Source organism: Bos grunniens, chromosome 3, assembly GCF_055505025.1.
Source record: "Bos grunniens cultivar Pamir isolate PY7600 chromosome 3, Bosgru_T2T1.0, whole genome shotgun sequence".
In the NCBI taxonomy this organism is placed as follows: Eukaryota; Metazoa; Chordata; class Mammalia; order Artiodactyla; family Bovidae; genus Bos; species Bos grunniens.
In genome coordinates, this window is record NC_141167.1 from 101351869 (window position 1) to 101379820 (window position 27952).

At 49.4% G+C, this 27952-nt stretch overlaps 3 protein-coding genes and 1 long non-coding RNA gene across 23 annotated transcripts in view; 3 read left to right on the forward strand and 1 right to left on the reverse strand.

The window, feature by feature from the left end:
- RPRD2 (regulation of nuclear pre-mRNA domain containing 2) overlaps window positions 1-2856 on the forward strand; it is a 99191-nt gene extending 96335 nt beyond the window's left edge. For 2 of the 3 annotated variants that reach the window (XM_086392422.1, XM_086392424.1), the window contains one exon: window positions 2681-2798. In XM_086392422.1, the coding sequence (XP_086248548.1) occupies window positions 2681-2777 (97 nt within the window). In that variant the 3' untranslated portion in view covers window positions 2778-2798. Of the gene's footprint in view, window positions 1-2680 lie in introns of all 3 variants that reach the window. The other variant, XM_086392427.1, reaches the window with a different exon arrangement.
- Window positions 2857-4039: 1183 nt separating this feature from the next.
- On the forward strand, window positions 4040-15754 carry TARS2 (threonyl-tRNA synthetase 2, mitochondrial). 15 transcript variants are annotated; one of them, XM_086392450.1, is made up of 19 exons: window positions 4040-4081; window positions 4495-4691; window positions 5016-5139; window positions 5807-5931; window positions 6724-6841; window positions 6959-7023; window positions 7273-7351; window positions 8531-8677; window positions 8873-8971; window positions 9485-9702; window positions 10161-10323; window positions 10538-10675; window positions 10856-10933; window positions 13080-13180; window positions 13381-13482; window positions 13661-13733; window positions 14247-14361; window positions 14782-14802; window positions 15259-15754. In XM_086392450.1, the coding sequence occupies exons 2-19, from the start codon at window positions 4585-4587 to the stop codon at window positions 15405-15407; spliced, it is 2022 nt and encodes a 673-aa protein (XP_086248576.1). In that variant the 5' UTR covers window positions 4040-4081; window positions 4495-4584; the 3' UTR covers window positions 15408-15754. The 15 variants fall into 15 exon arrangements, 11 of the variants coding, with proteins under 11 accessions (XP_086248576.1, XP_086248578.1, XP_086248575.1 ...); XM_086392449.1 differs by having other exon boundaries at window positions 4072-4233; XM_086392445.1 differs by having other exon boundaries at window positions 4072-4181.
- A 460-nt stretch (window positions 15755-16214) lies between these two features.
- Window positions 16215-21646, forward strand: ECM1 (extracellular matrix protein 1). 4 transcript variants are annotated; one of them, XM_086392457.1, is made up of 11 exons: window positions 16215-16397; window positions 17497-17559; window positions 17640-17741; window positions 17846-17923; window positions 18013-18090; window positions 18189-18269; window positions 18981-19303; window positions 19571-19945; window positions 20430-20650; window positions 20817-20904; window positions 21322-21646. In XM_086392457.1, the coding sequence occupies exons 1-11, from the start codon at window positions 16328-16330 to the stop codon at window positions 21550-21552; spliced, it is 1710 nt and encodes a 569-aa protein (XP_086248583.1). In that variant the 5' UTR covers window positions 16215-16327; the 3' UTR covers window positions 21553-21646. The 4 variants fall into 4 exon arrangements, with proteins under 4 accessions (XP_086248583.1, XP_086248585.1, XP_086248584.1 ...); XM_086392459.1 differs by lacking the exon at window positions 19571-19945; XM_086392458.1 differs by lacking the exon at window positions 18013-18090.
- Window positions 21647-22273: 627 nt separating this feature from the next.
- On the reverse strand, window positions 22274-23720 carry LOC147376405 (uncharacterized). The gene is made up of 2 exons (XR_015160975.1): window positions 23029-23720; window positions 22274-22715 (listed from the first exon to the last, which is right to left on the reverse strand). It is a non-coding gene; the product is annotated as an uncharacterized LOC147376405 (long non-coding RNA).
- Window positions 23721-27952: the final 4232 nt, after the last annotated feature.

Genomic DNA, 27952 nt, shown 5'->3' on the forward strand with positions numbered 1-27952 from the left:
GGCTGCAAGAGGGACACCCATGAGATGGCTCTTAAGTAAACATCCTGTTCTCCCCCCATGTAGAAGTAGAAAGAATCACATGTGCTTTAAAGGAAAGGAGCAAGTGCCATGTAAAATAAATTATTTCTGACAAACTAGGGGGTGGGAGAGGACAGAAGAAACAATACTTAAGTTACAAGTTTCAGGGGAACCGGATAAGAAGGCCGAGATCTATTTAGAAACTGATAATTGCAGTTACCTTATGGTTCCATTTTTTACCCCTGTCCTTTTCCTTTATCACTGTGGCAGGAGTCAAAAGTTGAGAACACAGATGTGGGTGGAAGGGCTAGTGAGCAGTGCCAACAGAGGAAACAAATACAGGCTGCAGTTTCTTTGTGTTTGACTCAAAAGGGTGTTGACTAACCCAGCACACCCTGGATCTGCTGGGGTTCTTAGCAAATTAGATGTTCCAACATGCCTTCCTTTCCCTTCCCCATTGGATTCCTTTCTTGAGAATTAAGTCCTTTGTCACTTAATTTGTGGGAAGGAGGAGATAAGACTTGAAACTTCCTACATTTTTCTTGGGGTGTTTCAGTTGGAATGGGTAGAAAGGAGATGGGCAACATCTAGTTTGGTTTCCTCCTCCCCTGGCTAGAAATCCTTTGCACCTACATAAGGCAATACTCAAGGTCTCATGTTTTCTAAGTGGCCAGTCGTTGCCAAGGGCAGTAGCGGTAATAAAGTATTAAGTTGGAATCTTGGATTTTGGGTAGTGGCCATAGTTGTATACTTGTACAGATAATATCTAGGACCTTCCTTCAGGTTACTTAGGTCTTTGTTTTTGTTACTTTATTTCAGCATCGAACTTAAGTTGACACTGGCTCCTGTGTTTGGGAGACTTCATATTTTCTTGAACTGACCAACCAGGGTCATTTAAAAGGCATGGTGATGGCTGTATTTCTCTTGAACAGACTCAAGAAATGTCTTAGGAAAGGACAATCTTAGTAGAGACTGTTCAGGGGAGCCCAGGGTTTTATTTTCAGTTTATCCCCATGCTCTGGCTAGGATGTTTCCCCCTCAATTTACTCAGCTAAGTTGGCTGGACTCTCTCTTTGTAGTATATTTAAAGCAAAGTTAAAGTTTGGCCCCATCCTAGATCTTTATTACTAAGGAGGGGAGGAAATTTTTTTAACCTAACCTCCCACAGCACCTACTGTAGCTTTAGCCACGCTGCTAGTTCTTTGGGCCTCAAAACCACTTGGTGGCAATGAAACAAACCTTTCTTGTCTTTTACCTTCTTACATTTTTCCTTTTTCCCTCAATATCTCTTCTACCGCTTTGGTGTAGGGAAATTTTGCTTCTAAGAATGAAGATTTGGAGGTTTGTGTTGCTCCTGATAACAAGGGGGAAATGTACTGTACTTTCCATGGAGAGAATTCTTATAAACAGTTAAAGATGATAAAAACAATACCTCCTCAACCAAAGCTGTAACTAACAAGATGTCTATCCTAAGAGTGGAGTAAAGCTGAGAGTTTCTCAAAGTTGATTCAGGGTCTAGTGTACCCTTTTCTGAGGAGTTCTTTTCCCTAGACTTCTATGAAAACATCTGGTATTATTTCCTAAACTCTTCTTTTTCCTTAACCTTAGACTGGTAGAGGTTATTTGGTAAGATGCCTCTTTGCCTATTTTCTTGGCTTTTTATTACTTTCTCTCCACCCTATTAAAGGCCTCTTAGGGCCCAAAGGCTCCTAGTACTGTGCCCTGGAGAGAAAAAAGATGAGCTACCAAACATGGTGCATGGTGATGATCCTGGTCCCTATGAGACAGCATAATATGTTATAACACTGCTCCTACATTCAGATGGAGTGGGGTTTGAGTTCTTTGAGAGTCATTTTCAACATTTTAAAGGGTAGTAGAAGAAGAAGTAGTAGTAGTACTTCATTGTAAGAACTACTACTTGTTGGGTTCTCGGAATTCAGTGAGATAGTGAAGCATGGCACTTGGCACATAGGGGTTGTTGAGTAATACTCCGGTGGAAGGGAGGAGCAGTTCTAGCAACAGATATTTTCCCAGCAGGCTAATTGGCTAAAATTCTGAGGCTGAGACGTGCTAGTCACAGAACAGACATTGTGAAGTGATTAATGTGTTGGCCTTCGCTAGCTTACTCTTGCCTGCTTGCTTGCTGGCTTGCTTATGCCACAGGGAGGAATGGAATAACGTGACATTCCTTCCTTCCTCCACTGCAAACCAGATCACATAAGTGATGATGTAGCAGTTGGTTGATTGGCATCCTGTAGCACCCAGCTCAGTGCATCGCGCATAGGCAGTAGTCAGTACATGTTTGAGGGATGAGTGCAGGCAGCTACTGTAACTGTAATTAATCTACTTATCCCACCATCCCTCTACTATCCTCCCAAAGCAGAATGGTTAAAGAAGGTGTGTGTCAGTATACAAGTCCTAAGGGGTTTCAAGTCAGTACAGTGATTGGTATATTCTTAATTACTTACAGAGCAGCTACCATTTTGTTGCATGCAGTGTAACACTTCCCTGTCCCTTTTGGTGCAGAGCCATGGGAAGAGTTCTGCCTGCTGTCACACTTCCTGATTGCCACTTAAAAATTCTCCTAACCTTCTCCCAAACTCACACACATACAAGTAATCTTCCTCTTCCACACTCTTGTCTATTTCTTTTTGTATTTCAGGGTGTCTAATATACCAGAAGATGGAGCCAAGATCCGGAGTGGTGCCTGTGACTCAGATCAGCCGCTGCCTCCCCAGACAGAACCTCTGGAAACTTAGATTAAACATCTTTCTATGACAGCTCTTCCTCCACAATGCTTGATAACATCACCATTGGAAACTTGAGAACCAACACCAACCATCCCCACCCCCAGGTGAGGGGACTAATGGGAATTACTAAGAACCTCACATCTGTCCCTAAATCCATTTCCCCTCATACTTTACAAATCTGGTTGTGTTTCAATTTTTACTGTAGAAAACAAATCAAATACACCTAGTCCTGTATTCTGGATATAGCAGGGAGAGGGCTAAAGGAGAGCTAGGATGGGAATTAGAGGCAGTCTTGGTTGGCAGCAGAGAGCTAAGGTTCTAGGGTCAGGCACTTCTTTCTGAGCTGTTGGGGGAATTGTATTGGGAGTAATTTCTTATTACCAGAGAAAGTCTGTTGTGGTAGAAGAATACGAAACTTGGATTCAGAATCCAGCATCATTTGGTATTAAACCACTTACCTTCTGTGACCTTAAATTCCTCATCTGTAAGTTAAGGGATCTCTAAAGGCCCCTCTTTAAGCACCATGAGTATGAAGGGATGCCAAAGAATGCCCTTTGCAGTTTCTTTGCTCTAGCCCCAAAGTGGTTATATTCATTTATTCTCATAGCTTGTCACTAGTGTTGCCCATTACTATGTACTATGCAATATATTAGACAATATAAAATTAACAATTCAGAATGAGAATTATTATTCCCATTTTATAGATAAGAAAATTGAAGTTCAGAAGTTTATTTTGTTTGGGGGTGTCTGTTTTTGTTGCATTGCCTGGCTTGTGGGCTCTTAGTTCCCTGACCAGTTCCCTGTGGCTTCTGCCATGGAAGAGCAGAGTCTTAACCACTGGACCGCTAGGGAATTCTAGAAGTTAATTACCCAAAAGACACAATTCCCAGGATTTACACTAGATCTGTCTTATCTCAAAGTATATGCTTTTATCTGTTTCCTACCTGCCAGTGAAGGCTATGTAAAAGAAAAAGTATGGTTTAAAAGGAAATGACTACCCTTTCCGATCTCTTTCTCTTCCACTTGCATTTTGGGAAATTTTCCTGCCCTTGTCCTCAAAGCCGCAGGATATCTTACTGCTCTTTTGATCTGAAACTGCAGGTCTCTGAAATTGCCCACGTGTGTAACAGTTTAGGTCTTCCGGTCAGGTGGAACCACCCACACCGCTGCTAGTGCTGCGTGGGGTGTTCCTCTTCGGAGCTCCTGGAGGCGGTCCCAGATTGGAGTGGCAGCTGTAGTAACCAATAGGCATGGATGTTGTTGGGCCAGACGTCAATGAGGAATCTGGCGAAGGAGAAGCGGCGATCATTTGAGTATGTAGGACCGGACTGAGGGAAAATGGGGCTGTATCAGAGGTGTCGGCGGCTTCGGTTCCCAGGGTTACACGCCTGCGGGCTGCACACTGTGCGTGAGGTACCCAAAATTTCCGAGCCACATTGGACCCAGCCCAGCGGAACCCCAAAGTGTAGGCTCTTAACCCTGCTTGACACCGTCTGCTCCCGCCCAGCGGCCCCGAACCCGACTACCCTGGCCCTTAGATGCGCCATTGTTTCCCTCCTGTTAGCAGCCTGGGGAGCCTAGAGCTAGCCTAGGGCCCTGTATCACCCAGTGTTTTTAAAGGCCCAGGATTCGGACCACGGTCACTTAAATGTTCTAATTTCGCGCGGTCCCAATCCCAGGAAGGAATGATGGAACCTGTGTTACTTCTTAACATCTTTCCCTCCAGGCAGCTGTGCCGACCCCTCCACACTGGTTGGTAGAGCGGCTTGGCTATTTTGAGGAGCTATGGACTGCTCAGGTAAAGAGGTTAGCAAGCATGACACAGGAGGAACAGCGGACTATTAAGATATCACTTCCTGGAGGTCAGAAAGTCGATGCTGTAGCATGGAAGACAACCCCTTACCAACTAGCCCAGCAGATCAGGTACTAGGCTCATTCTGTACCTACCAGGATAACGCTTCTATCTCTGCTTTCTCTTTCTTAATTGGAGTAGGGAAAAGACTTTGTATGTTTATCCCATCCTCCTCAAGATAGCATTTCCTGCCAATTCCTTTTCAATCTGCATTAGTTTCATAGTCTCTGACCTTCCTCCGTTAGGCATGGAGGGTGGAGGGGAATGATAAATTCTATTGCTCCCGTAACCCGTTTCCTCTTTGCAGGTTTGGAGTTGCTAAGAGATTAGTTCCTGTCTTCGCCTTTGGATTGTAACCTTGTCTTTTTCTTTACCTGTATTCCTCACTGCTGAAGTTCAAACCTGGCGGATACTGCAGTGGCTGCTCAAGTCAATGGAGAACCTTATGATCTGGAGCGGCCCTTGGAGACAGATTCTGACCTCCGGTTTCTGACATTCGATTCTGCACAGGGGAAAAAGGTAAGCTTCCTCCTTATCGGGGATACAGTGGCTACTAAACTAAGAGATGTTTATGTGGGCATTTCTAGCGTTTATTTCTCTTGCCACAGTTTCTCCAAGTGCACTTGGGAGGCTTACGGCATATTGCTTGTCTTGACTGGTCCTGGCTAAGCTGGAAACTTAGGATGAAAGTTTTTACTTAGCCTGGGTCTATTAAGCAGTGACCAGTTGTGCTAGTGAAAGGGAGAGAATTAAGTTGAAAATAGATAATATGCCCCATTAGCCCCCCAGCTCTTGAGACCTATATTATAAGTCATCAGTAGCACATTTTTAATTTTAGTGTGGCTTGCACAATTGGGCACATGACCTGGCTTTCCTTCCACTTTTTCATGTCAGCTTAGATGGTATGAAAACTGACTAACCTCCTACTATGCTCTGAAACTGGAAAGCAGTGAGGAGTGGGGCTTACTCTTTTCTGTGCATTGCTTCTAGGGGCCTTCTTTCTTTTATATTCCATTATGTTGTTGTCTATTTGTCTTTTACTATTCAGCAGTCACCCCCAAGCTCAGGGGCACATTTTGTGATAGTTATTCATAACTGGTTCACAAAAGCTTTTCTGAGGAGGTCAGAGAGGTAGGGACTAAAGGAGAAGGCTATGAACTCATGAACTCCTTTCTTGTGAACCCAGGTATTCTGGCACTCCAGTACCCATGTCCTGGGGGCAGCAGCTGAACAGCTTTTAGGTGCTGTCCTCTGCCAAGGCCCAAGCACAGAATGTGGCTTTTACCATGATTTCTTCTTAGGAAAGGAACGGTGAGTGATGGAAGGAAGGAGGAGAATAATTCTGGGGTGCTTTTTTTTTTTTTCAGAGATATCACCATAATTTCTTTTTCTTTTTTAGAGGTCTAATTGACAAATACAGTTGTAATTTATTTAAAGTATAGTTATGGTGATTTGATATATGTCTACATTGTAGAAGGATTCTCATAATCAAATTATCACATGCTTTTTTTGTATGTATGAGAATGCTTAAGAACTACTTTTAGAGAATTTCAATTATACAATACAGAATTCATCAAGTACAGTCACAGTGTTATATGTTAGTTCTGCAGGCCTTATTCATCTTATAACTGAAAGTTTGTACCTCTTTACTGGGATGGTTTCTGAGGCCTTTTCTGGAGCCTCACGCATGTTCAATTTGGAGGAGAAAGAAAGCTGGGGCCAGGGTCCCTCCGTGCCTCCGCTGTGACATTGGTATCACCATCTCTATTAGTCCATGTCCTTCCTTATCTAAATCAGCTTGAAACTTACCTTCTCTAGCCTTTATGTATTCAACTTTTACTTCATCTCTCACTGCTGTTTCTCTAGTTTTGTTTATCCAGATTGCCTGCATGCAACATTTAATTTCATACCTAGAGCTGTTTTCCTCCAGCCGTAAACTTTGTACCTGATTTCCTATTTGTTTTCCCCTAGTCTCTTTGTCTTTGCCAGTAACTTGATATTTTTGGAGGGCAGGATTTCACCCCCTATCCAGTACCCAGGTGTGTCACCCAGGTGTTGCTCCCTAGCAGACAGAGGCCAGCCAACCATTCTTCATCTCTCCAGGACAGTCAAGGGCTCAGAGCTGCCTGTTTTGGAACGGTTTTGCCAGGAACTTACAGCTGCTGCTCAGCCCTTCCGGAGACTGGAGGCTTCCCGGGCTCAGCTTCGCCAGCTCTTCAAGGTGGGGTGGAGACACACAGGTTTAGGAGAATGATCAAGAGGTGTGAGGGGAGGAGTGGCTCTCTCCAGGATGTCTTTGTGAGAATGAAGGCTTGTCCTCACTCTCCCCTTCTTCCAGGATAACCCCTTCAAGCTTCGCTTGATTGAGGAGAAGGTGACGGGTCCAACAGCAACAGTGTATGGGTGAGAGCTGCTGATGCTGAAGGGACAGGGAAAGCTGGGGATGCGCTAAGGAAGGCCAGGGCTGGCGTGAGGGAAAGAAGAGAGGTCATCTGGTGCTCCCAGAAGAAATGGGCATTGGTTTTTATCTCTCACTGCTCTCTCCGTGGAGTAGTTCTTTGCATCTCTTTCTGTCAGCTAAATACCCTGAGAGGGAGAAACTTAGAAGCTCAAGAATTTGGAAACCACTCACCGGCCCCTTCTTTCTCCCAGGTGTGGCATGCTGGTTGATCTGTGCAGGGGCCCCCACCTTCGGCATACTGGACAGATTGGAGGCCTGAAACTGCTGTCGGTCAGTCATGAGGACTGGGTTAGGTTGAGATTCCTGGGTTTTCACTCGAGTGAGTTGAGGAAGGGGAAGGTGATTCTCAGGCCCTTCTCTGCTCTGATAGCTAAGGGAGGAATCTGGAAGGAGAGAGAAACTTTGTCTCTGCCTTCTAGAAATTTCCCATCTAGTGACAGATAGTCAACACCCTGCCAGGGCCCAGAAGCCAATTCAAATTCTGTAGTCAGACATTACCACCAAGGGAGATGGCAAAGGAAGGCATAAACAGACTGGACAGGGTCATTAGGGAAGACTCATGAGGAGAGAGCAGGTGTGGAACACCATTTGACAGGCACAGAGAGAATATTCTTTTAAGTCAGAGGCCTGCCCTTTATAAAAAGACTGCTCCTGGGCAAGGTGAACTGTCAGTTGGAGTAGGAGCAGGAAGCAGGGAGTGAGGGGACAGGCAGATAGGTAGAGCAAAAGCCCTGGACTGAAAACCTAGGCATCTGCTCTGAGTTCTGTCTCTGCCACCGATAAGTATATGGCCTTGGGTAAATCTTGCCCATGATCCCCAGCTGTAAAGTGAGGCTGTTAATTGCTGTCCTGCCAGTAGGGCCATATCATAGACACAAAACCAACTAACACAAGAGAAAGTGTTTGAGGACAAGTTAAAAGTACTATAAAATGCAAGCCATTTCTTATTAGTACTGTAGTTCAAGGAACGAGAAGCAGAGGCATTTGAATTTCATGAATCCAGGAACAGCATGGGAGATGGGGTTTTCTCATGACTGTATGGGAGCTTGATAAGGGGATGGATGGACTTAATATTTGACCAGTGCTTAGGGTTACTTCCCTGTGCCATTGTTGATTAGAAGGGGAAGGAAGGAAGTACAGGATTGCTGGTAAGATAGTGCTGGTGAGAATGCAGAGGTGACAAGATACAGTTAGAGTTGAGCAGTACATGTGTAGAAACCAAGGCCCAGGTACCTCCAGGGTGCTAAATGTGGCAGGGGTTGTCTGGAGGATGGGGTGGGTATCCTGCTGCTGGTGATGGTGGGAAAAGTGGTGAGAGAGATGAGATGGGATTGTTGTCAAGTGGGTACCTCGGATGCTTGTTCCCAGAGTATCATCTGAGGATTGAAGGAGGTTGGGTGGATGCCTTCAGTCCTCATCTTCCCTTTGACTCCCTCTGTCCTCCCACAGAACTCATCATCAGTGTGGAAATTTCCAGACGCCCCAGAGACACTGCAGAGAGTGTCCGGCATTTCCTTCCCAACTGCAGAGGAGCTGAGGGCCTGGGAAGAATGGAGGGAGGAAGCAGAGTTACGGGACCACCGGCGCATTGGGAAGGTAAAGAGAGAGACTGGAGGAGTGGGGGCAGAGAAGGTGGTGATGATAAGGGTTGCAGAGCAAGGAGGGAACCTGATCTGTGAAGTTGGGATCAAATTCAGAATCCCACAAACTGAGCAACTCTGTCAAGTAATCTCTTCTGGGTTTTCAAGCCCTGCTTTCACTTTGAAGTGACATTGCTGATTCCACCTCCAGGAACAGGAGCTCTTCTTCTTCCATGAACTGAGCCCCGGGAGCTGCTTCTTCCTGCCTCGAGGGACAAGGGTGTATAATGCACTGGTGGCTTTTATCAGGGTAAGGAGGACCCATGTTCAGGGGGAGGATGACTGGAGGGGGACTGAGGGCCTAGAAGAATCCAACTGTTAAAAGAGAGGGATTAGAAGTTTGAACATTAATACCATAGAGTGCATGTGTGCTAAGTCACTTCAGTTGTGTCTGACTCTGCAGCCCCAGGTACTATAGCGCACCAGGCTCCTTTGTCCATGGAATTTCCCAGACAAGAATACTGGAGTGGGTTACTATTTCCTTTTCCAGGGGATCTTCCCAACCCAGGGACTGAACCCACATCTCTTTTGTCTCCTGCATCAGCAGCGGGTTCTTTACCACTAGCGCCACCTCGAATGATAGAGTGCAAGTGACCTTAATCAAGAACAGCGCGTCTACTGTGGGGAGTGTAGAGAGGGGGTGTGGTAATTACCAGGTATAGCTGTGATCAGCATGACTTGATGGCCCGGAGAGCCACACAGCTGCCACCCTGCCTCCTTTCCTCCCCAGTCACTCTGGTCTCCCATGTCTTCATCTCTGCAGGCTGAGTACACCCGCCGCGGTTTCTCAGAAGTGAAAACCCCCACGTTGTTTTCTGCGAAGCTCTGGGAGCTGTCAGGGCACTGGGAGCATTATCGGGAAGACATGTTTGCCCTGCAGCCACCAGGCCTGGACAGGCCTTCCAGCTCTCAGAGCGACCACTCTGCCAGCCCCCCCACAGACACACTCGCCCTCAAGCCCATGAACTGCCCTGCACATTGGTGAGCTGGAAGCCAGGAGACCTGGTTTCTTCTGGGGCTAGGCCTAGGCAGCCGGTTTGCTAAATATTAATAGAAGGCACCTTGGAATAGTGTTGGAACCCTGAATTTGAGTCTTGAATCTGCCCTCTATCTCCCCATGTGAATTTGGGGAAATCATTGTACCTCCCTGAGCCTCAGTCTCATCATGAGTAAAATAGCAAGGGTTTGGAGCTGCTGTCTCAGGTTCCTCTTTCAGTTCAATGCCTGTCACAGAACAGGGGTACAGGAAGTGATGTCTTATTGTTACTGAGAAATTCACTTGAGAACCAGGCAAAATTAACAGGACTCAGCAGGAGACAGGGTGAGGCCGGAGAGGGCATAAGCTGATAGTGCAAAGAAGGGAAGTAGACCGGGCGGGGGAGCAGGCCTCAGGGGTTAGTATTCCCTGTGGCCCTGACTCTTCTCCACCCCAACCTCAGCCTAATGTTCGCCCACCGGCCCAGATCCTGGCGAGAGCTGCCCCTGCGACTGGCCGACTTCGGGGCCCTGCACCGGGCTGAGGCCTCTGGCAGCCTGGGTGGCCTGACCCGGCTTCGGTGCTTCCAGCAGGATGACGCCCACATCTTCTGTGCACCGGATCAGGTGGCCCTTCCCCAGCTCCACTGAAGCAGTCTAAACCACCTTTCATTCTCCTTGTGAAGGGCCAACATTCCTGACCCTCAGCTGCCCTCTTTATATAAGTCAGCTGCATTCTATCTCCAACTTTCCTCAATGTTTTTGCTTTCTTTCCCCCAAACTACCACCCTGACCCCAGAGCTCTAGCTGTCACGCAGCTCACCTACCCTTATTCCTCCAGCTGGAAGCAGAGATCCGAGGCTGTCTTGATTTCCTCCACTCTGTCTACACCATCCTTGGCTTTTCCTTCCACATGGCACTGTCTACCCGGCCATCTGGCTTCCTGGGAGAGCCTTGCCTTTGGGACCAGGCCGAGCAGGTGAGCGAGTGGTAGGGAAGCAGAGGCAGATAAAGCAGTCTAATGGAAGGGGAGGGGAGGTGGGAATCAGGGTCCCTGGTAGAGGCAGGTGCCAAGAGGGTCATTGCGGGGGCTAGTGGGATATGATGCTTGTTAAGTCTAAGGCGACATATTTCTTCTCTTGTCTCCTTCTCTCTAAAGGTCCTGCAGCAGGCCCTAGAAGAATTTGGAGCACCGTGGGATATCAGCCCTGGAGATGGTGCATTCTATGGGCCTAAGGTAAGCTGGGGACCCAGATAAGAGTCTTACTTATTCATCTTCTGGTTTTGTTTTATTAAATGTTTAATAGATACGAAGGAATGTGTTTAAACTTGTGTAGGATGTAAAGAAGAGCAATACATTTCCTGCCCTCATGGAACTTAGGTCTGGTGAAGCTTCTGGGAGGTAAAGAAGGCGTTTTCAGCACCATGGGATCAGTACTGTGTAGGTACTAAGGGAGCATGTTACTCTGGAGGGTCAGAAAAGGTTTCCTGTAGGAATCTCTTTCTAATCTGAAAAGTAATTGTTGGTTAAGTAAAAAGATGTCTCAGGAGGGAACATTGTAGGCAGAGGCTGGGTCGAGGAGTGACATGGCAGGTTGAAAGAGGTGAAAGAAATCAGTGAAAAAAAGGCCTGAGAAGGGCCTGCTGGATATAGTGAAAAAGCTGTTAGGTTTGTTTGTTTGCTTGTTTAATAAAATTTGGCTGCACTGAGTCTTGGTTACTGCATGAGCATTTTCTCTAGTTGTGGCAATCAGAGGCTCTTCTTCATTGCAGTGTGCAGGCTTCTCACTGCAGTGGCTTCTCTTATTGCAGAGCACAAGCTCTAGGCACATGGGCTTTAGTAGTTGAGGTTTGCAGGCTCAGTAACTCTGGTGCACAGGTTTAGTTGCTCCTAGGCCTGTGGGATCTTCCAGAATCAGGAATCGAACCTGTTTCCCCACTCTGGCAGGTGGAATCTCAACCCACTGGACCACCAGGGGATCCCCAAGGCTGTTAGGTTTTGAGGGGCCATTTTCCAGTAAAATGGGGATGGGGGTTGGAATCAGAAGTGAATAAATGAATATAACTCTTTCAAAAACATTGGCTGTAGGGAATTTCCTAATGGTCCAGTGGTTAGGACTCGGCGCTTTCACAGCTGAGGGCCCAAGTTCAATCCCTGGTTGGGGAACTAAGATCCCACAAGCCACACGTGGTGTGGCCAAAGCAAACAAATCTTAAAGATCATTGGCTTTTATAAAGGCAAAGGAGAGTAGCTGTCAGATCCAAAGAGGTGTTGCTTGAGGATGTTTAAATGCTGTGATGAGAGGGAGCCTGTTTGGGTCGGGAGAAGTTGAAGTTGTAGAAGGGGTTTCAGTAGAGGGACATTTGTGAGACGTCGTAAGGGATGGGATCCAGAGCCCTCCATAGACAGGACCCCTGTGCCTTTGTTTAGGAGATAGGCGGAAAGGCTGGGGTAGATGCGAGGAAATGTATAGATGTGGTGACAGAAGCTGAGACATTTTTCCTTTCTCATGCTGTCAGTTACTGGAATTCTCCACAAGGTTGGAGGCAGGAACATTTGCTGAGATGGGAGTGGGGAAGAGGAGAGTTGTTATGAGGGAGCTAAAGAAGGGAAATGAGGAGAAAGCTTGAGCATCCCTGAGGAGAACAGGGCACAGAGCTGGTTAGGCTAGCCCGTGGATTGCTGGCAACAGCATGGCTTCTGTTGAGGTTCACAGCAGCCTCTGGCATCAGTGTTTCTGCATCTGTAGTATGTGGTATGCTGGGCAACGCAGAGCAGCTCTGTTGCAGGGCCAGGCAGGTGGGCAGCGAGGATGCTACCAAGGTAGAGTTTGTCATGTGGGTGTGACAGAAGAACAATGATACCAGGGAACCAGAAGAGTGGTTATAGCTTCATGGAGAGAGAAATGGGGGCGGGAAGAGCCGAGGGGCCTATGAGTGTGAAGAAAAGTGAGTTAAGGAGCTGAGAAATTGAAGAGTCATTATAGGAATAATCGTCAGAGCTGGAAGGACAGGATACAGGAATCAGAGCAGGTGTCTGATGGATTGTTTCAGAGGCGTAGCCATTCTGGGAGATGATGGAATGAAGGTCATGGCCACAGTGTGGGCTCGGGTGAAGGTCTCTGAGATGAGAGAAACTCATGGAATTGAGAGGCCAGGGCGAAGCTGGGCCATTCATGTGAATGTTGACGTCCCCTAATGTTACATCACTATTAAATGGAAAGAGCCACTGCCAGAGTCTCCAGGGAGTGACATGGAGCAGGATGCCGTGGGTGATATGTCTTCTCCACACAGCCCGGGATGTGGGTAGATAGAGGGGGCGGATGTGCAGTGGAGTGCACTGGCTCTAGTTTCTCGCGTGTCCTCCTTTCTGCCTTCTCCAGATTGATGTGCACGTCCGCGATGCCCTGGGTCGACCCCATCAGTGTGGGACAATCCAGCTCGATTTCCAGCTGCCCCTGAGATTTGACCTCCAGTACAAGGGGTATGGCACCTTATCCTCTCACCTTTCCCCTCGGCTCACGGAGTAGGTGGAGGCCCACTTCCCTTTCTACCCTTAAAACTTAGCCACATCCTCCACACCCTCCCTTGGCGGGGTTGAAGATTTCTTGGAAACTGGAAGGTAATCTTGGGTGCTCATTTTGTGATGCTTCTCCATTCCGTCCACCCCCATCTCCCTCCAAGGCAGTCGGGGGCCCTAGAGCGTCCAGTCCTCATTCATCGCGCTGTGCTCGGTTCCGTGGAAAGGATGTTGGGAGTGCTGGCGGAGAGCTGTGGGGGGAAATGGTGAGACCTTTGACCCCGATTCCTGTCTGTTCTGGCCCTCAAACTAGGCAGTGTGTGCTCCAGATCCTGGTCCCCTTCAGACTCCAGCTTCTGTTTCCTTCTAGAATCTGCCCTCTGCAGCCACACTTGGGGTCCATGCCAGGATAAATAATTTGCCTTCCTCTCTTCTCTCCATCAGGCCACTATGGCTGTCCCCATTCCAGGTGGTGGTCATCCCTGTGGGGACGGAGCAGGAGGAATATGCCAGAGAGGTGAGGATGGGGGTCGACCCAGGCCTAATAGAGAGGCCCGGGATGAGCAGTGGGAATTGCTGCATGCTGGGAATTCCACATCTGAAAACTGAGCTAATCCCGCCTTGCCTGGAGATTTGTGAAAATTAAACAAGTCAGTAAATGTTAGACAATAAGGTGCATGGCACAATAGGGGCCTTGGATGAACGTTGTTCTTATTTTTCGTTTCTAGAGAAAAGTAAGGATAATGGACAGTACTAGAGCCGAGCAGCTGGTTGGTGGTGCAGAGTGGTGTCTAGAAACAGGCAGAGTCCAGGGAGGCTTGGCTGCAGGATGAAGCAGACAAGGAAGCTGTGGGGGCGGCAGAGGGGCCTCAGTGTAGAGAGTGAAGAGGGTTCGTCCCTGAGACCCAGAGAGCCTGGAGGCAGAGGAAGGAGGAGCAGGTGGGGGAGCTTGAGGAAAACCGGCATTGGGGTATTCTACCTCCTCAGCCTTCCGTTAAATCAGGTTCCTATCAATGACCCTCTGCCCCAGGCACAGCAGAGCCTGCGAGCTGCGGGACTGGTCGGTGACCTGGACGCTGACTCGGGACTGACCCTCAGCCGGAGAATCCGCCGGGCTCAGCTCGCACACTACAATTTTCAGTTTGGTAAGACCCGGTCAGCACAGCCCCACGGCCCTATACTCTTCCACCCGGCCTGTATGTTCTTTCCTGTATGTCAGGCCTGGTCATTTGCACATTTGGGTAATTTGCGGCTCATGACCCGAGCTGGGCAGGAGCCAGGATTCAGCTCAACTGAGCCATTGGGGCCTAGGCTCTTGCACCTCCTGGCCTGCGCCTCTGACCCTCAGGACGGTTTTCTGCTGGCCCGCACCCTAACTCTTGATGTCTGTCAGGTTAATTAGTCAAGGGAGCATCAGACAGAAAGGGACAGGAAGGGCTAATAAGACGTTAATTAGTTAGTTTTATTTATTCTAGACCTAGGTGGAGTCAGCCCTGAGGGATGAGAAAAAGGGCCATAAGGGGAAAAGTCTAAGCCAACCTTGTGCCTTTTTTCATTTTTCCAAGATTCAAAGCTCTGTCTTGAAGGTAAGAAGTTGAGATTTCTCAGCCAGATTACCTGATTTTCTAGTTTTGCACACCCACTCATCTTGCCAGTCTTGGCACAAGCTACGCCATGACCCACCCCATGGACTTACCTACGTGTCTCCCACCCTGCCACCCTCCCCTTTCTCTAATGTACATGCACACACACAGACACTTTTCTCTCTGGATCTGCTTCTTGATCTGTTTGTCTTTCTTTGGCTGACCGTACTGCCTCTCACCCCTGGGCTCCTGAGTGGAAGTGATAAGGCATGTAAGAAAATGTCTGGAATCTTTCAGGAAGACCAGGGAACTGGAGAGCGAGAGATAGCTAAATATATCCTTTCCCGGAACCGTGTCTGAGCTCTGCTTTTCCTAAAGATTTCTGCACAGCAAAAGGAGGATATCCTCTCCTTTTGGATACACTTTCCCTAAGATTCCCAGACCTCCCTCTTCCTGCAGTGGTTGGCCAGAGAGAGCAGAGTAAGAGAACAGTGAACATTCGGACTCGAGATAATCGTCGACTTGGAGAACGGGACTTGGCCGAGGCTGTACAGCGGCTACTGGAGCTGCAGGACACCAGGGTCCCAAATGCTGAAGAAATTTTCTGAGCATTTGTATATAGATGTGGAAAAGACCTGCAGGAGCCCCCAGCCCGCCTTAACATGGGGGAGCCCAACCTAACTGACAGGACTGGAGTCCCTCAGACTCAGAACTCCTGTGAAGGCGTGAATCTACTTCATGAAGAGATTTGGTCTGGGAGAAGCTGTAGCTGTTTGGATGTGAGGAGAGTGAAACTAAAAATAATAAACTTGGGGAACTTCCCTGGTGGTCCAGTGGTTAAGACTTTGTGCTTCCAATGCAGGGGCTTGGGTTCAATCCCTGGTCAGGGAACTAAGATCTCACATGCTGTATGGTACAGCCAAAAAATTAAAAAAATAAAAACAGTAAACTTGAAGCTAGTGGTGTATGTCTTCATCTCTGATTCCTGACAGGGACATGAAAGGGAATTTGACTCTGTCTCCCTCTCTTTTGTCCTAGGGGCTTGGGGGTTTGAGAAGGGGCATTCCAGAGCTCTCCCTGCTGGGGGAGCTCCAGTTTGGAGGGTGTTCCTGTCTCAACTCCTCAGTGCCCTGTTGCACACTTCAGTTCAGCAGGTTGTCAGATGCATTCTCCACAGAAGGCAGCACGCAAACGGAGAAGTTGGGGCACAGAATAAGGCCTCAGACCTCTCTTTCTCCGGGATTCTCAAAATCAGTTTCTTCTGGAGTTGGGTGCACCTCTGTTCTTAGTCCTCTCAGGAGGCTTCAGGGTGAGTGCAAGAGGAGGAGTGGCTGGGACTGAGTCATGGCAGGAAGCTGAGGAGGGCGGGAGCTGTCTCTCGTAGCCTATAAAGAGGAGAAGGAACCGGCCCTGAAGTTCACAATAGCAGTAACAGCAACTGGACAGGCAGGCTCCCATCTGCCCGGCCCTTCAATCAGATCTGCCTGAGAGGACGTACTGGTGGCCGCCCACCTGTACCTGCCCCAGGATGGGGACCATGTCCGGAGCAGCCTTGGTCTTGGCCTGTTTAACTGTTGCTTCTGTGGCCTCTGATGGAGGTGAGTTGGGCTTGGAGCCAGCACTTGGACAGGGGGCCTGGGTCCAGCCATCCTGGATAGCTCATCACCAGCAGAAAGGTACCCCGCTTGGCTGGCCGTTCTGAGCAGGCCTGTGGTGGGCCTGGGCACTGGAGCCTTTAACAGGAAGGGGAGCAGGCGTACAGAAGGGGAGGGGTTTGTCAAGATTGCTGCCAAGAAACAACTGGAGTCAAATGGACAGCAGAGAGGGCGGGTAAATTCACAGAGTGAGGGACATGCTATTTCTGTGGGACCTGTTACCCAGAAGAGAAGATCAGGAGCCCCCAGCTGCTCAAAACCAGTGTACTGGCCCAGGGAACCTTGAGTGACTCCTTACCTGTTGAGGGGAGGTGAGGGGGTGTTACCTGTCCACAGGGGACCAGGCACAGCCCCTCTAGCTCACACACACATTATCTGCTTGGATGCCCAACAGAACATTACTGTGGAAAACTTGAGAGAGTGTCATAGATCTAATCTATGGGAGGCTCAATCTTGTCCCTCCCAGTCCTAGCCTTTCGTAACTGCAAATAGCTACAAGCGAGTCCTTTCGCCGTGACTGTGGGGGTGATTTGCTTCAAGAGTCCTGTACCATGCAGTTAGTTCCCCAGGTCCTAAAGAGACCTAGTGAGGAGCTGAGGCTAGCGCAGGGGGGCACCTCAGCTCCTGTGCGGGCTCCTCACCGGAGGCCCGAAGGAGTCTCAAGGGCCCGGGGTAGGCCGGGGGTGGAGCAGACGGGCAGGCAAGGCTCTGGCCTGCTCAAGGCCTGAACTGTGGGAAGAGCCCAGAAGCTCTGAAGGGAAAGACACTGATGCAAGATTAAGGCCTCCTCCCCAGCTCCGTATGTCACAGTTCCTTTAGGCTAGGACTTGGGAGACCCAAGACACTGAGCCTGGTGAAAGTGAGGCTGTCAGATTATCACACCGAATCGGTCTTGACCAGGTGGGTTTGGGGCAGGAGCAATAGATTTCTGGTGTCTTGGTCATCTTTTCTAAGCTCCTGACCTCCAGTGTCTCCCCTTCCTGTACTCAGGGCCAGGAAAGAGCCCCTCAAAGCCACCCCTGATTCACCCTTCCTCTTCCAGGTTTCAAGGCTTCAGGGCAGAGAGAACTGGGGCCACAGCCCCTGACCCACCCCCTTCAAGAAGGTAAGCATTTGGGGGCGTGGCATGGTACCAGGGCTCCAGGAGGAAATGCAGGCTCTGACCATCTGCCTTCTTGCCTCCAGTGGGCTATGCTGCACCCCCTTCCCCACCTCTGAGCAGAGCCCTCCCCCAGGGTCACCCTCGCACCTCCCAGCATAGCCTGCACTCTGAGGGACATAGTGAAGGTAAGTCTCAGTTGCACCTCTAGATTTCTAGTCTGGCCTACACCCTGATCTTCAGAAGGGGAGGGGAGGAAGGGGTGACTACTCACACACACCCCTTTCTGCAGTGCAGCCCTCTCCCTCACAGGAGGCCATCCCCCTCCAAGAGGAGCTGCCCGCTCCCCAGCTCCCTGTGGAAAAGAAAGGTGAGTGCTTCCCTGTTCCTCCCCTGCCCCCCCACATCCTGCTGACATCAGCCTGATCCTTGCTCCTTTGTGGCCTCGGTGACTTTCAGGGGGTCCCCCTTTCCCTCAAGAAGCCATCCCCCTCCAAGAGGAGCTGCCCGCTTCCCAGCTCCCTGTGGAAAAGAAAGGTGAGTGCTTCCCCGTTCTCCCCCTTCCCCCCCCCCGCCCCGACATCGTGCTGACATCAGCCTGATCCTTGCTCCTTTGTGAACTCGGTGACTTTCAGGGGGTCCCCCTCTCCCTCAAGAAGCCATCCCCCTCCAAGAGGAGCTGCCCCCTCCCCAGGTTCCTATTGAACAGAAGGAAGGTAAGCGAGTCCCTCCCTTCTGCCCTCCTGCCTCCCGTGACTGACAGCATGGGCTCTGGGGTCTCTGCCACTTACTAGCTGTGTAATAACCTTGGGTGAGTTACCTCTCCAAGCCTTAGTTATTACTTCATTTGTGAAGTTGAGGAAATAATACCTATTTTATAAAATTATAAGGTTAAATGACACAAAAGTAGTATTTATTTTCGCTTGCTTCTCCACTGAGTTCCTTTTTATGAATGAGAACTGGCCAGGCCCCTGTCTTCTAGAGGTGCCCATCCAAACATGATTTCTGATTACCTGTCTCCTTCTACCCTAGTAGACCCACCTTTCCAATATCAAGGGGAGTTCACCTTCCAATCTAAGCAGAGAGAGAGAGAGTGACAGCTTTTGTCTGTCCCTCCCCCTCTTTAGGGCTCAGACCCTGGTGGGGGTGGGGTGAGGAGCAGGGATTCTGAGCCCAGGGAAGCAACACAGTGGGCAGGCGTGATTTGGGGTTGGGAGCTGTAAGGGTGACACCTTGCATGACTCAGGTCTCTTTTCCTTTTAGTCAGTCATTCTGAAGGTAAGAGCCACAAATTCATTTCTTCTCTTTTTCTTCTGTATCCTCCCCGTTCTCCTTAACTGCAAGTTCTCTCAATCCTCCCAATTTAATCCAGCCTTTCACTGTCCCTCTACATATTCCCCCTTCCCACTCTGTTTTCCCCATTCCAGAAAAGCCAGCTCCCTCCATGGACCACAGCCCCCCAGAGCCCGAGTCCTGGAATCCAGCCCAGCACTGCCAACATGGCCGACCCCGAGGTGGCTGGGGCCACCGACTGGATGGCTTCCCCCCTGGGCGGCCTTCCCTGGACAATCTGGACCAGATCTGCCTTCCTAGTCGTCAGCATGTGGTATACGGCCCTTGGAACCTACCACAGACTGGCTTTTCCCACCTCAGCCGTCAGGGTGAGACCCTCAATTTGCTGGAGACTGGATATTCCCGCTGCTGCCGCTGTCGCAACCGCACAAACCGCTTGGACTGTGCAGAACTCGTGGTAAGGGTTGGGCTCTTGATCCTGGGGGTGTCCTTTAACCCCCGGACTGAGTATGTGTGTTTCAAGGACTAGAGGCCTAGGCCTGGGTGTGCAGGAACCTCAGGTCCCTCTCATTGGCCCTCCCTTGGGCCTCCTCGTGTGCAGAAGCGTGGAGGACAGCCTCCACTTCTTTCTTATCTGCCTGCCCAGGGGCCTTTTCTGGAGCCTGGGAGGAAGACAGGAATGTGGACAGTGGGCTGCTGGACTTACCCACTCCTCTTACTCTAGTGGGAAGACTCAGTGACCCGGTTCTGTGAGGCCGAGTTTTCGGTCAAGACCCAACCCCACGGGTGCTGCAAAAAGCAGGGGGAGGCTCGATTATCCTGCTTCCAGGAGGAAGCTCCCCGGCCACACTACCAGCTCTGGGCCTGCCCCAGCCACCAGCCTGGTATTTCCTTGGGCCCCGAGCTGCCCTTTCCCCCTGGGCTACCCACAGTGGACAATATCAAGAACATCTGCCACCTAAAACGCTTCCGCTCGGTGCCACGCAACCTCCCAGCCACGGACTCCATCCAAAGGCAGCTGCAGGCCCTGACCCGGCTGGAGGCGGAGTTCCAGCGCTGCTGCCGGCAGGGGAACAACCACACCTGTACCTGGAAGGCCGTAAGTGGGTGTCTCGGCATCCCAAGAGCCTGTCTGCCTGCCCACCCGTCTCACACCTCTGAGCCCGCCGGCCTATTCATCCACGTACCTAGCTACCTGCTGTGAGCACGTCTGCCCATCTGCCTGCTTGTGAATGTCCGTCCGTCCACTGTGTTCCTCGTCCAAGTCCTCCATCGTGCGCCTCCATCCTGGCTGCATCCACCCAGTGTCCCCCATGTGCACCTGTCTGCCGTCCACCCGTCTGGCCTCACCCGATCCTCTCCGTCTGCTGCTCCAGCACATATCCCATGGCCAGCTCCGAACCTCGGCTGTGCTTCTACCCCTTCCACCTTCCCAGCCCCACACATCCACAGCTGCCTCTTTGCCCTTCCCTTTCAGCACCGGGGGCAGGGAGTGCGCGTCTCATCGGGTGAGGCAGTGAGGGCAGTAGAGGGACAGGAGGGTCAGTGTCCAGTCATCTGACTTGCCTTTCTCTGGTCCACAGTGGGAGGATACCCTCGATGGGTACTGTGACCGGGAGCAGGCTATAAAGACCCACCACCACTCGTGTTGCAACTACCCCCCTAGCCCCCTCCGCGACAAGTGCTTCGCCCGTCGGGCTCCCTATCCCAACTATGACCGGGATATCTTGACCCTTGACCTCAGCCGAATCACCCCCAACCTCATGAATCACCTCTGTGGAAACCGAAGAGTTCTCAGCAAGCAGTGAGTCTTACCTAGTTCTTGCCCAGTGCTCTTCCCTTCTCCCAAAACTCACTCTGGGGCACGCTCTGGGACACTATTGGGAAGAGCAAAATCATGGTCTGCAAACACCATTTTGGTGCCTGGGTCACTCAGAGACCCTGACCCCTGCCCCTTTCCACCAACATAGCAAGCAGATTCCTGGGCTGATTCAGAAAGTGACTGCCCGTTGCTGTGACCTGCCATTCCCAGAGCAGGCCTGCTGTGCTGAAGAGGAGGTGAGTGTGAGGTCAGGGCTCTCCCAGGGATGCAGAGGAGGGAGAAGCCTGGCACAGCGGGCCATGGCTTCTCTGAGTACCTCAAACCAGCCCTCAGAAACAATGAGGACCAGTGGGGAGGTCTTCTTTTCTTGGTTCCAGAAGTCTTCATCCCTGACCTGACCTGCTCCCCACCTCTAAGCACCTATGATGCCTTCTCTGGGCCTCTGGCATTTCCAGATGGTCACATCTGTCTGTCACAAGGAGTCTCTCTGGCTGTGGAAGGCAGCCTTGTACTCCCTGTGGGCCCCAGGGGTGGGAGGATCCAGGGAGAAAGCAGTAGAAGCAGAAGGGAAGGGGAACTTGGACATCCAAGTAACCAGTCCTGACTTCTGACAACCCTCCTCCCCTATCACCTCTTCTTTATTCTGTCATCAGAAATCAGCCTTTATTGATGAGCTGTGTGGTTCCCGACGTAACTTCTGGCGAGACTCTGCCCTCTGCTGTAAACTGAGTCCTGGGGATGAACAAATCAACTGCTTCAACACGAAGTATCTGAGGAATGTGGCTGTAGTGACTGGGGACACTAGGGATGCCAAGGGCCCTGGGGAGCAGGGCCCGACTCAGGGAACAAATAGCAGCCCCACCTCTGAGCCCAAGGAAGAGTGAGTCACCCCAGAGCCTTGGAGGATCAGATTGGGGGAACCCCACCCCACCCCACCCATCTGGAATACGCATTACAGTAAACACCTCTTGTATTTGGCCTCGTTATGTCTGTTGTCTCACACAAACACACCCTTGCAAGCCTGCCCAGATTTTCCTCGGTGACTGGCCCCTGAGGCCCACTGCCCCACCCCCACTAGCTCAGCAGAAATCTTTCCACTGGCTAAGTTGGGACCACAACTAAACGGCTTAACATCAGTATTTATCATCTTGAATTTATTATTATTTTTCTTTATTTTGGCTGTGCTGGGTCTTTGCTGTGTGAGTTTTTCTCTAGTTGTGGTGCGTGCACTTCTCACTGCAGTGATTTCTTTTGTTGCGAAGCACTGGTTCTCAGGTGTGCACGCGGGCTCACTAGCTGCAGTCCCCGGGCACTCTAGCACAGGCGCAGTAGTTGTGCACAGATTTAGCCGCTCCGAGGCATGTGGGATCTTCCCCGACCAGAGATCAAACCCATGTCACCTGCATTGGCAGACTCTTCACCACTGAGCCACCAGGGAAACCTTCTTGAATTTATTTACACATTTAAAAGGAATGTCACTTGTTAGCTGGCTATCAGGATTCAGAAGTGAAAAAGTTATGATTCATGTCTTTGGTGAGCCCCCAGAATCCCACAGCCCTGCCTGACATTTTTTAATCTTGACTTTTAATCCATGGAGTCCATGTGTTTATTCCTTCAGTATACATTTATTGAATTCTTATGGATGTGTACTGTGCTAGGCTGTAGGATATGCATTTTTACACAGTTCCCTTTCTTCAGGATGCTCACATTCCGGGAAGGGACCTAGCAGGTGTGATTACTGTTGTAATACAGGGCTGCAAAGTCCAGTGTGCTCGGAGCACTTGATAACCAGGCCAGAACTGGGAGTAGGGCTGGGGGCAGTAGGAGTGCACCACGGAAGGCCTCTGCGCTGGTGAGGCAGAGCTTCTCCAGGAGCATGGAGGGTGCAGGGGGCGGGTACAGCCCAGGAGAAGAGGTAGCTTATACAGAAGGCGGAAATGACCCAACTCTGGTGGTGGTTCCTCCCACATGTGACTGGAAAGATCAGCAGGAGCTCATCACAAATTAAGATAGGAGGTAGATGCCCATCACAATCGGAGTTCATTCCCTGTGGACAGAAATTCCAAAATATCAATAGCAGGACAGTCGAGAGAGGAGGCTGGGCCCTGCCCAGATAAGAGATTAGAGACCACATATTTCTCATTCGCGACCATCCCAACTAGAAAACTCTTTGGAGGTTAAAAGGGAAATGATGCTAAGCTTCCCATAGACCTCTTTGCTGAAATCCATCTTGGTTGAGATACCTGCACACACAGGAGGATCCTGAGATATACCAAAAATGGACTCAGAACCAGGCAAATTAAAATGATCGGCCAAAGGAAAACGCAGAAGAAATGCCCCATATAAGTGATTCAAATTACCAAGACAATGCGACTTTCTGAGTCCACCCATATGACTATTGCGAGTACTGTACTCTTTTTCCTCCTAATAAACTCTTGTTTCACTGTTTTCCGTCTCCATGGGAACTCTCTTCTACAAAGCTGAAGGGCCAGAACCTTGTCACTGACCACTGGTCTAACAGCTAGGATTCTGCGCTCTCTCAGCCAAGACCCAACCTCAATCTCTAAGCCGGAACCGAAACCCTGCTTCAAGCTGCTGCAGGCCGAGGCCTCCCGAGTTAAGGATGACTCATCCACAAGCCTTAAAGTGGATTTTGGCCCTTCTGCCCACAAGGATACTGGCGGCTGCAAGCAGAGTACGCGTTCAGATTTGCCTCTTACAGACAGGCAGGCAGGAACCTGGGCGGCCAGTTCAGACAGTGTCGCGCCAGTGCCTGAAGGGAGGTTGCCGTAGGCCCTAGACCGAAGCTGAAAGAACTACAATGAAGGCTCGGTTCCCTGCGGACGAAGCAACTGTGATTCTGTTGCCTGTTAAAAGAAGGACCTTCTCTGCCCAGGTTACTGAGAAAGAGGGCGGAACAAAGACCGCTGTCTTTCCCCAGTGGGGGACTAACTGAGCCCCAGCCGCTCTAAAACTGACACCAGCCCTTCCCTCCTCCGCTCTTCCACAGCCTTTTATTTATTGTTTACATTTTGCGCGCATAGTTGTTTCTAACTCACCAGGGTCTTAGCGGCTCCTTGGCCTGTCCGTCACCTCGGAGACCAATGAGCGAACGAGGAATGAGCTGTGACCCGCCCCTGCTCCCGCAACCCCGCCCGTCCGAGCCTGCACAACCCCGGCAGGGCGCTCGTGCGAAGATCTAACAGGGCGTGATCCCTGCGCGGAATTCTGGCACCTTTCCGATCGCCTCTGGGGGCCAGGGACAGGCAGGGGTTCTTTTCCCATACACCGTCCGCTCTTCCGCCCTCGAAGTACCGTTCCAGACTAGCTAGCGGGGTGGACCCCGGCCGGTGGAGGGACGGGCGGGCAGCTGCGCCAGCAAAGGCACCTCTCTCGGGCTCTGTCCCTTCGGGAGCTTCCCGGAGATGCTTTAGAACTGCATTTGCAAAGGGCAGCGCCAAGTCTGGAGAGGGAGTCAGAGAAGGACCACGGTCCCAGCCCCCAGGAGTTTTCAGTCTATCGGGGAGGAGAAGAAGAAAACCAGGAAAGCAGTAGTGAGCAGCTATGATGAAAGAGTGTCGGGTGCTAAGTAAATATAAGCATCATGAGCTGAGAGTTAAAAGAAGTAATTATCTCGAGGAATGGGGTACTGTCAAGTGGAGGAGATGGCTTTCGATAGAGCCCCGCCAAGCGTGGATAGGATTACTGTTAGTTACCAAAAGGTGAAAGTGTTAAAATTTATGGCAACTCGTTGTATGGATAAACTTAAAATATAATATTAAATTCAATACAGTGCTGTGTGTCAATTATACCTCAATAAAACTGGAAGAAAAGAATAAGTAAAATTAAATGTGCTAACTTCAGATAAAGGAGTCAGAGACCCTAACTACTTGACGGGGCTGGGGAAAGTTTCCTGGAGGAATGCAAGCTTGAGTAGGATTTTGCTGGAAGGGGGACGGAGGATGAACAAACCACTGGGTGTATGCAGAGCTCAGCTAAAGTAAACAGTATTTCGTGTTAACAGAGTGCTAAATCTTCTGGCTATAAAGAATATTTTTAAAATTGTCCTCAAGGATTTTTAGCTCTGGAAACTTGAATGTGTATGATAGATATTCTCAGGACGGAGGTCTTCTGCAGGAGGCAGTAAAGCAGGAAGTTTGGTTGATGTACTTGAAGAGCCATTAGGTAGTGAAAAATAGTGTGGGGGAGTAGCTAGCCATGAGGTTGGAAATTTAGGCTTAGTCACACTTTCTGGAAGATCTTGAAGCACTAAAGAAGTCACGCCAGGGACTTCCCAGTGGTCCAGTGGCTAAGACTCCGAATTCCCAATGGAGGGGCCCCGAGTTCCATCCCTGGTCAGAGAACTAGATCTTGCATGCCACAACTAAATATCCCAAATGTTGCAACTAAGGCCTGGTGCAGTCAACTAAGTAAGTAAATAAAGCATTTTTAAGAAAAGAAGTTATGCAGCCAAATAAATAAATGAAACATTTAAAAAAAAGAGTTATGCCAACCTGGGGGTAAGCACTTGTAAAGGACTGTAAAAGAAAACTGAAGGGAATGAATTTATTTTAAAAAAAGATAAATTAGATGGACAGACAAGTAGTTAGGAGTAGATGAGGTGGAGAGAGGGTAAAGACTGGAACCATCTTCAGTTCAGTTCAGTTCAGTCCCTCAGTCGTGTCTGACTCTGCGACCCCATGAATCGCAGCATGCCAGGCCTCCCTGTCCATCACCAACTCCCGGAGTTCACTCAGACTCACGTCCATCGAGTCAGTGATGCCATCCAGCCATCTCATCCTCTGTCGTCCCCTTCTCCTCCTGCCCCCAATCCCTCCCAGCATCAGAGACTTTTCCAATGAGTCAACTCTTCGCATAAGGTGGCCAAAGTACTGGAGTTTCAGCTTCAGCATCATTCCTTCCAAAGAAATCCCAGGGCTGATCTCCTTCAGAATGAACTGGTTGGATCTCCTTGCAGTCCAAGGGACTCTCAAGAGTCTTCTCCAACACCACAGTTCAAAAGCATCAATTCTTCGGCGCTCAGCTTTCTTCACAGTCCATCTCTCACATCCATACACGACCACTGGAAAAACCATAGCCTTGACTAGATGGACCTTTGTTGGCAAGGTAATGTCTCTGCTTTTGAATATGCTATCTAGGTTGGTCATAATTTTTCTTCCAAGGAGTAAGAGTCTTTTAATTTCATGGTTGCAATCACCATCTGCAGTGATTTTGGAGCCCCCCAAAAAAATAAAGTCTGACACTGTTTCCACTGTTTCCCCATCTATTTCCCATGAAGTGATGGGATCAGACGCCATGATCTTCGTTTTCTGAATGTTGAGTTTTAAGCCACCTTTTTCACTCTCCTCTTTCACCTTCATCAAGAGGCTTCTTAGTTCCTCTTCACTTTCTGCCATAAGGGTGGTGTCATCTGCATATCTGAGGTTATTGATATTTCTCCCGGCAATCTTGACTCCAGCTTGTGCTTCTTTCAGCCCAGCATTTCTCATGATGTACTCTGCATATAAGTTAAATAAGCAGGGTGCCAATATACAGCCTTGACGTACTCCTTTTCCTATTTGGAACCAGTCTGTTGTTCCATGTCCAGTTCTAACTGTTGCTTCCTGACCTGCATATAGGTTTCTCAAGAGGCAGGTCAGGTAGTCTGGTATTCCCATCTCTTGAAGAATTTTCCACAGTTTATTGTGATCCACACAGTCAAAGGCTATGGCATAGTCAATAAACCAGAAATAGATGTTTTTCTGGAACTCTCTTGCTTTTTCCATGAAAAAGAATTGATGCTTTTCCAGCGGATGTTGGCAATTTGGTCTCTGGTTCCTCTGCCTTTTCTAAAACCAGCTTGAACATCAGGAAGTTCACGGTCCATGTATTGCTGAAGCCTGGCTTGGAGAATTTTGAGCATTACTTTACTAGCATGTGAGATGAGTGCAATTGTGTGGTAGTTTGAGCATTCTTTGGCATTGCCTTTCTTTGGGATTGGAATGAAAACTGACCTTTTCCAGTGCTGTGGCCACTGCTGAGTTTTCCAGATTTTCTGGCATCTTGAGTGTAGCACTTTCACAGCATCATCTTTCAGGATTTGAAATAGCTCAACTGGAATTCCATCACCTCCACTAGCTTTGTTCGTAGTGATGCTTTCTAAGGCCCACTTGACTTCACATTCCAGGATGTCTGGCTCTAGGTGAGTGATCACACCATTGTGATTATCTGGGTCGTGAAGATCTTTTTTGTACAGTTCTTCTGTGTATTCTTGCCATCTCTTCTTAATATCTTCTGCTTCTGTTAGGTCCATACCATTTCTGTCCTTTATCGAGCCCATCTTTGCATGAAATGAACCATCTTCAATATCAATAAAGCTTAGAAATTCTAAGATCCAGAATTTTGTCAATGGTATACAGGATGAAAAGGGAGGGGAGATCTTTTAAAGACATTTCTGAGATAAGATTGACAGAAACTGCTGCAGGAGCTGTCTAGGATGACTTCCAAGTTTAAGGTTTGGGTAACTGTAAGGCTATGGTTTTTCCTGTGGTCATGTATGGATGTGAGAGATGGACTGTGAAGAAGGCTGAGCGCCGAACAATTGAGGCTTTTGAACTGTGGTGTTGGAGAAGACTCTTGAGAGTCCCTTGGACTGCAAGGAGATCCAACCAGTCCATTCTGGAGATCAGCCCTGGGATTTCTTTGGAAGGCATGATGCTAAAGCTGAAACTCCAGTACTTTGGCTACCTCATGCGAAGAGTTGACTCATTGGAAAAGTCTCTGATGCTGGGAGGGATTGGGGGCAGGAGGAGAAGGGGACGACAGAGGATAAGATGGCTGAATGGCATCACTGACTCGATGGACGTGAGTCTGAGTGAACTCCGAGAGTTGGTGATGGACAGGGAGGCCTGGCATGCTGCGATTCATGGGGTCGCAAAGAGTCCGACACAACTGAGCGACTGATCTGATCTGAAGGTAGTTTCTGCAGGAAGGGGAGCAGGTTTTACTGGCGGATTATAATGAGTTCAGTTTTGAAATCCTTAGTAGTCCAGTGTCCCTAGTGAAAAGCACCTTCATGTAGAGGATATCCAAAACCAGATTCTAAGGAATTGAGTATGAATGGAGGAGGAAAAGAGGAGGCAATATGTGTAACTTGCTCTTTCACTGTCCTTCTAGCTACTTGCAAGTCCCTTAGCCCAAATTCAGCTTGTTCGTAAGTGAACTCCTCTGGGTATATGGGAGATGTGAAAAAGAAAATGTAGTGATAATCTGAGGGGTGGGCAT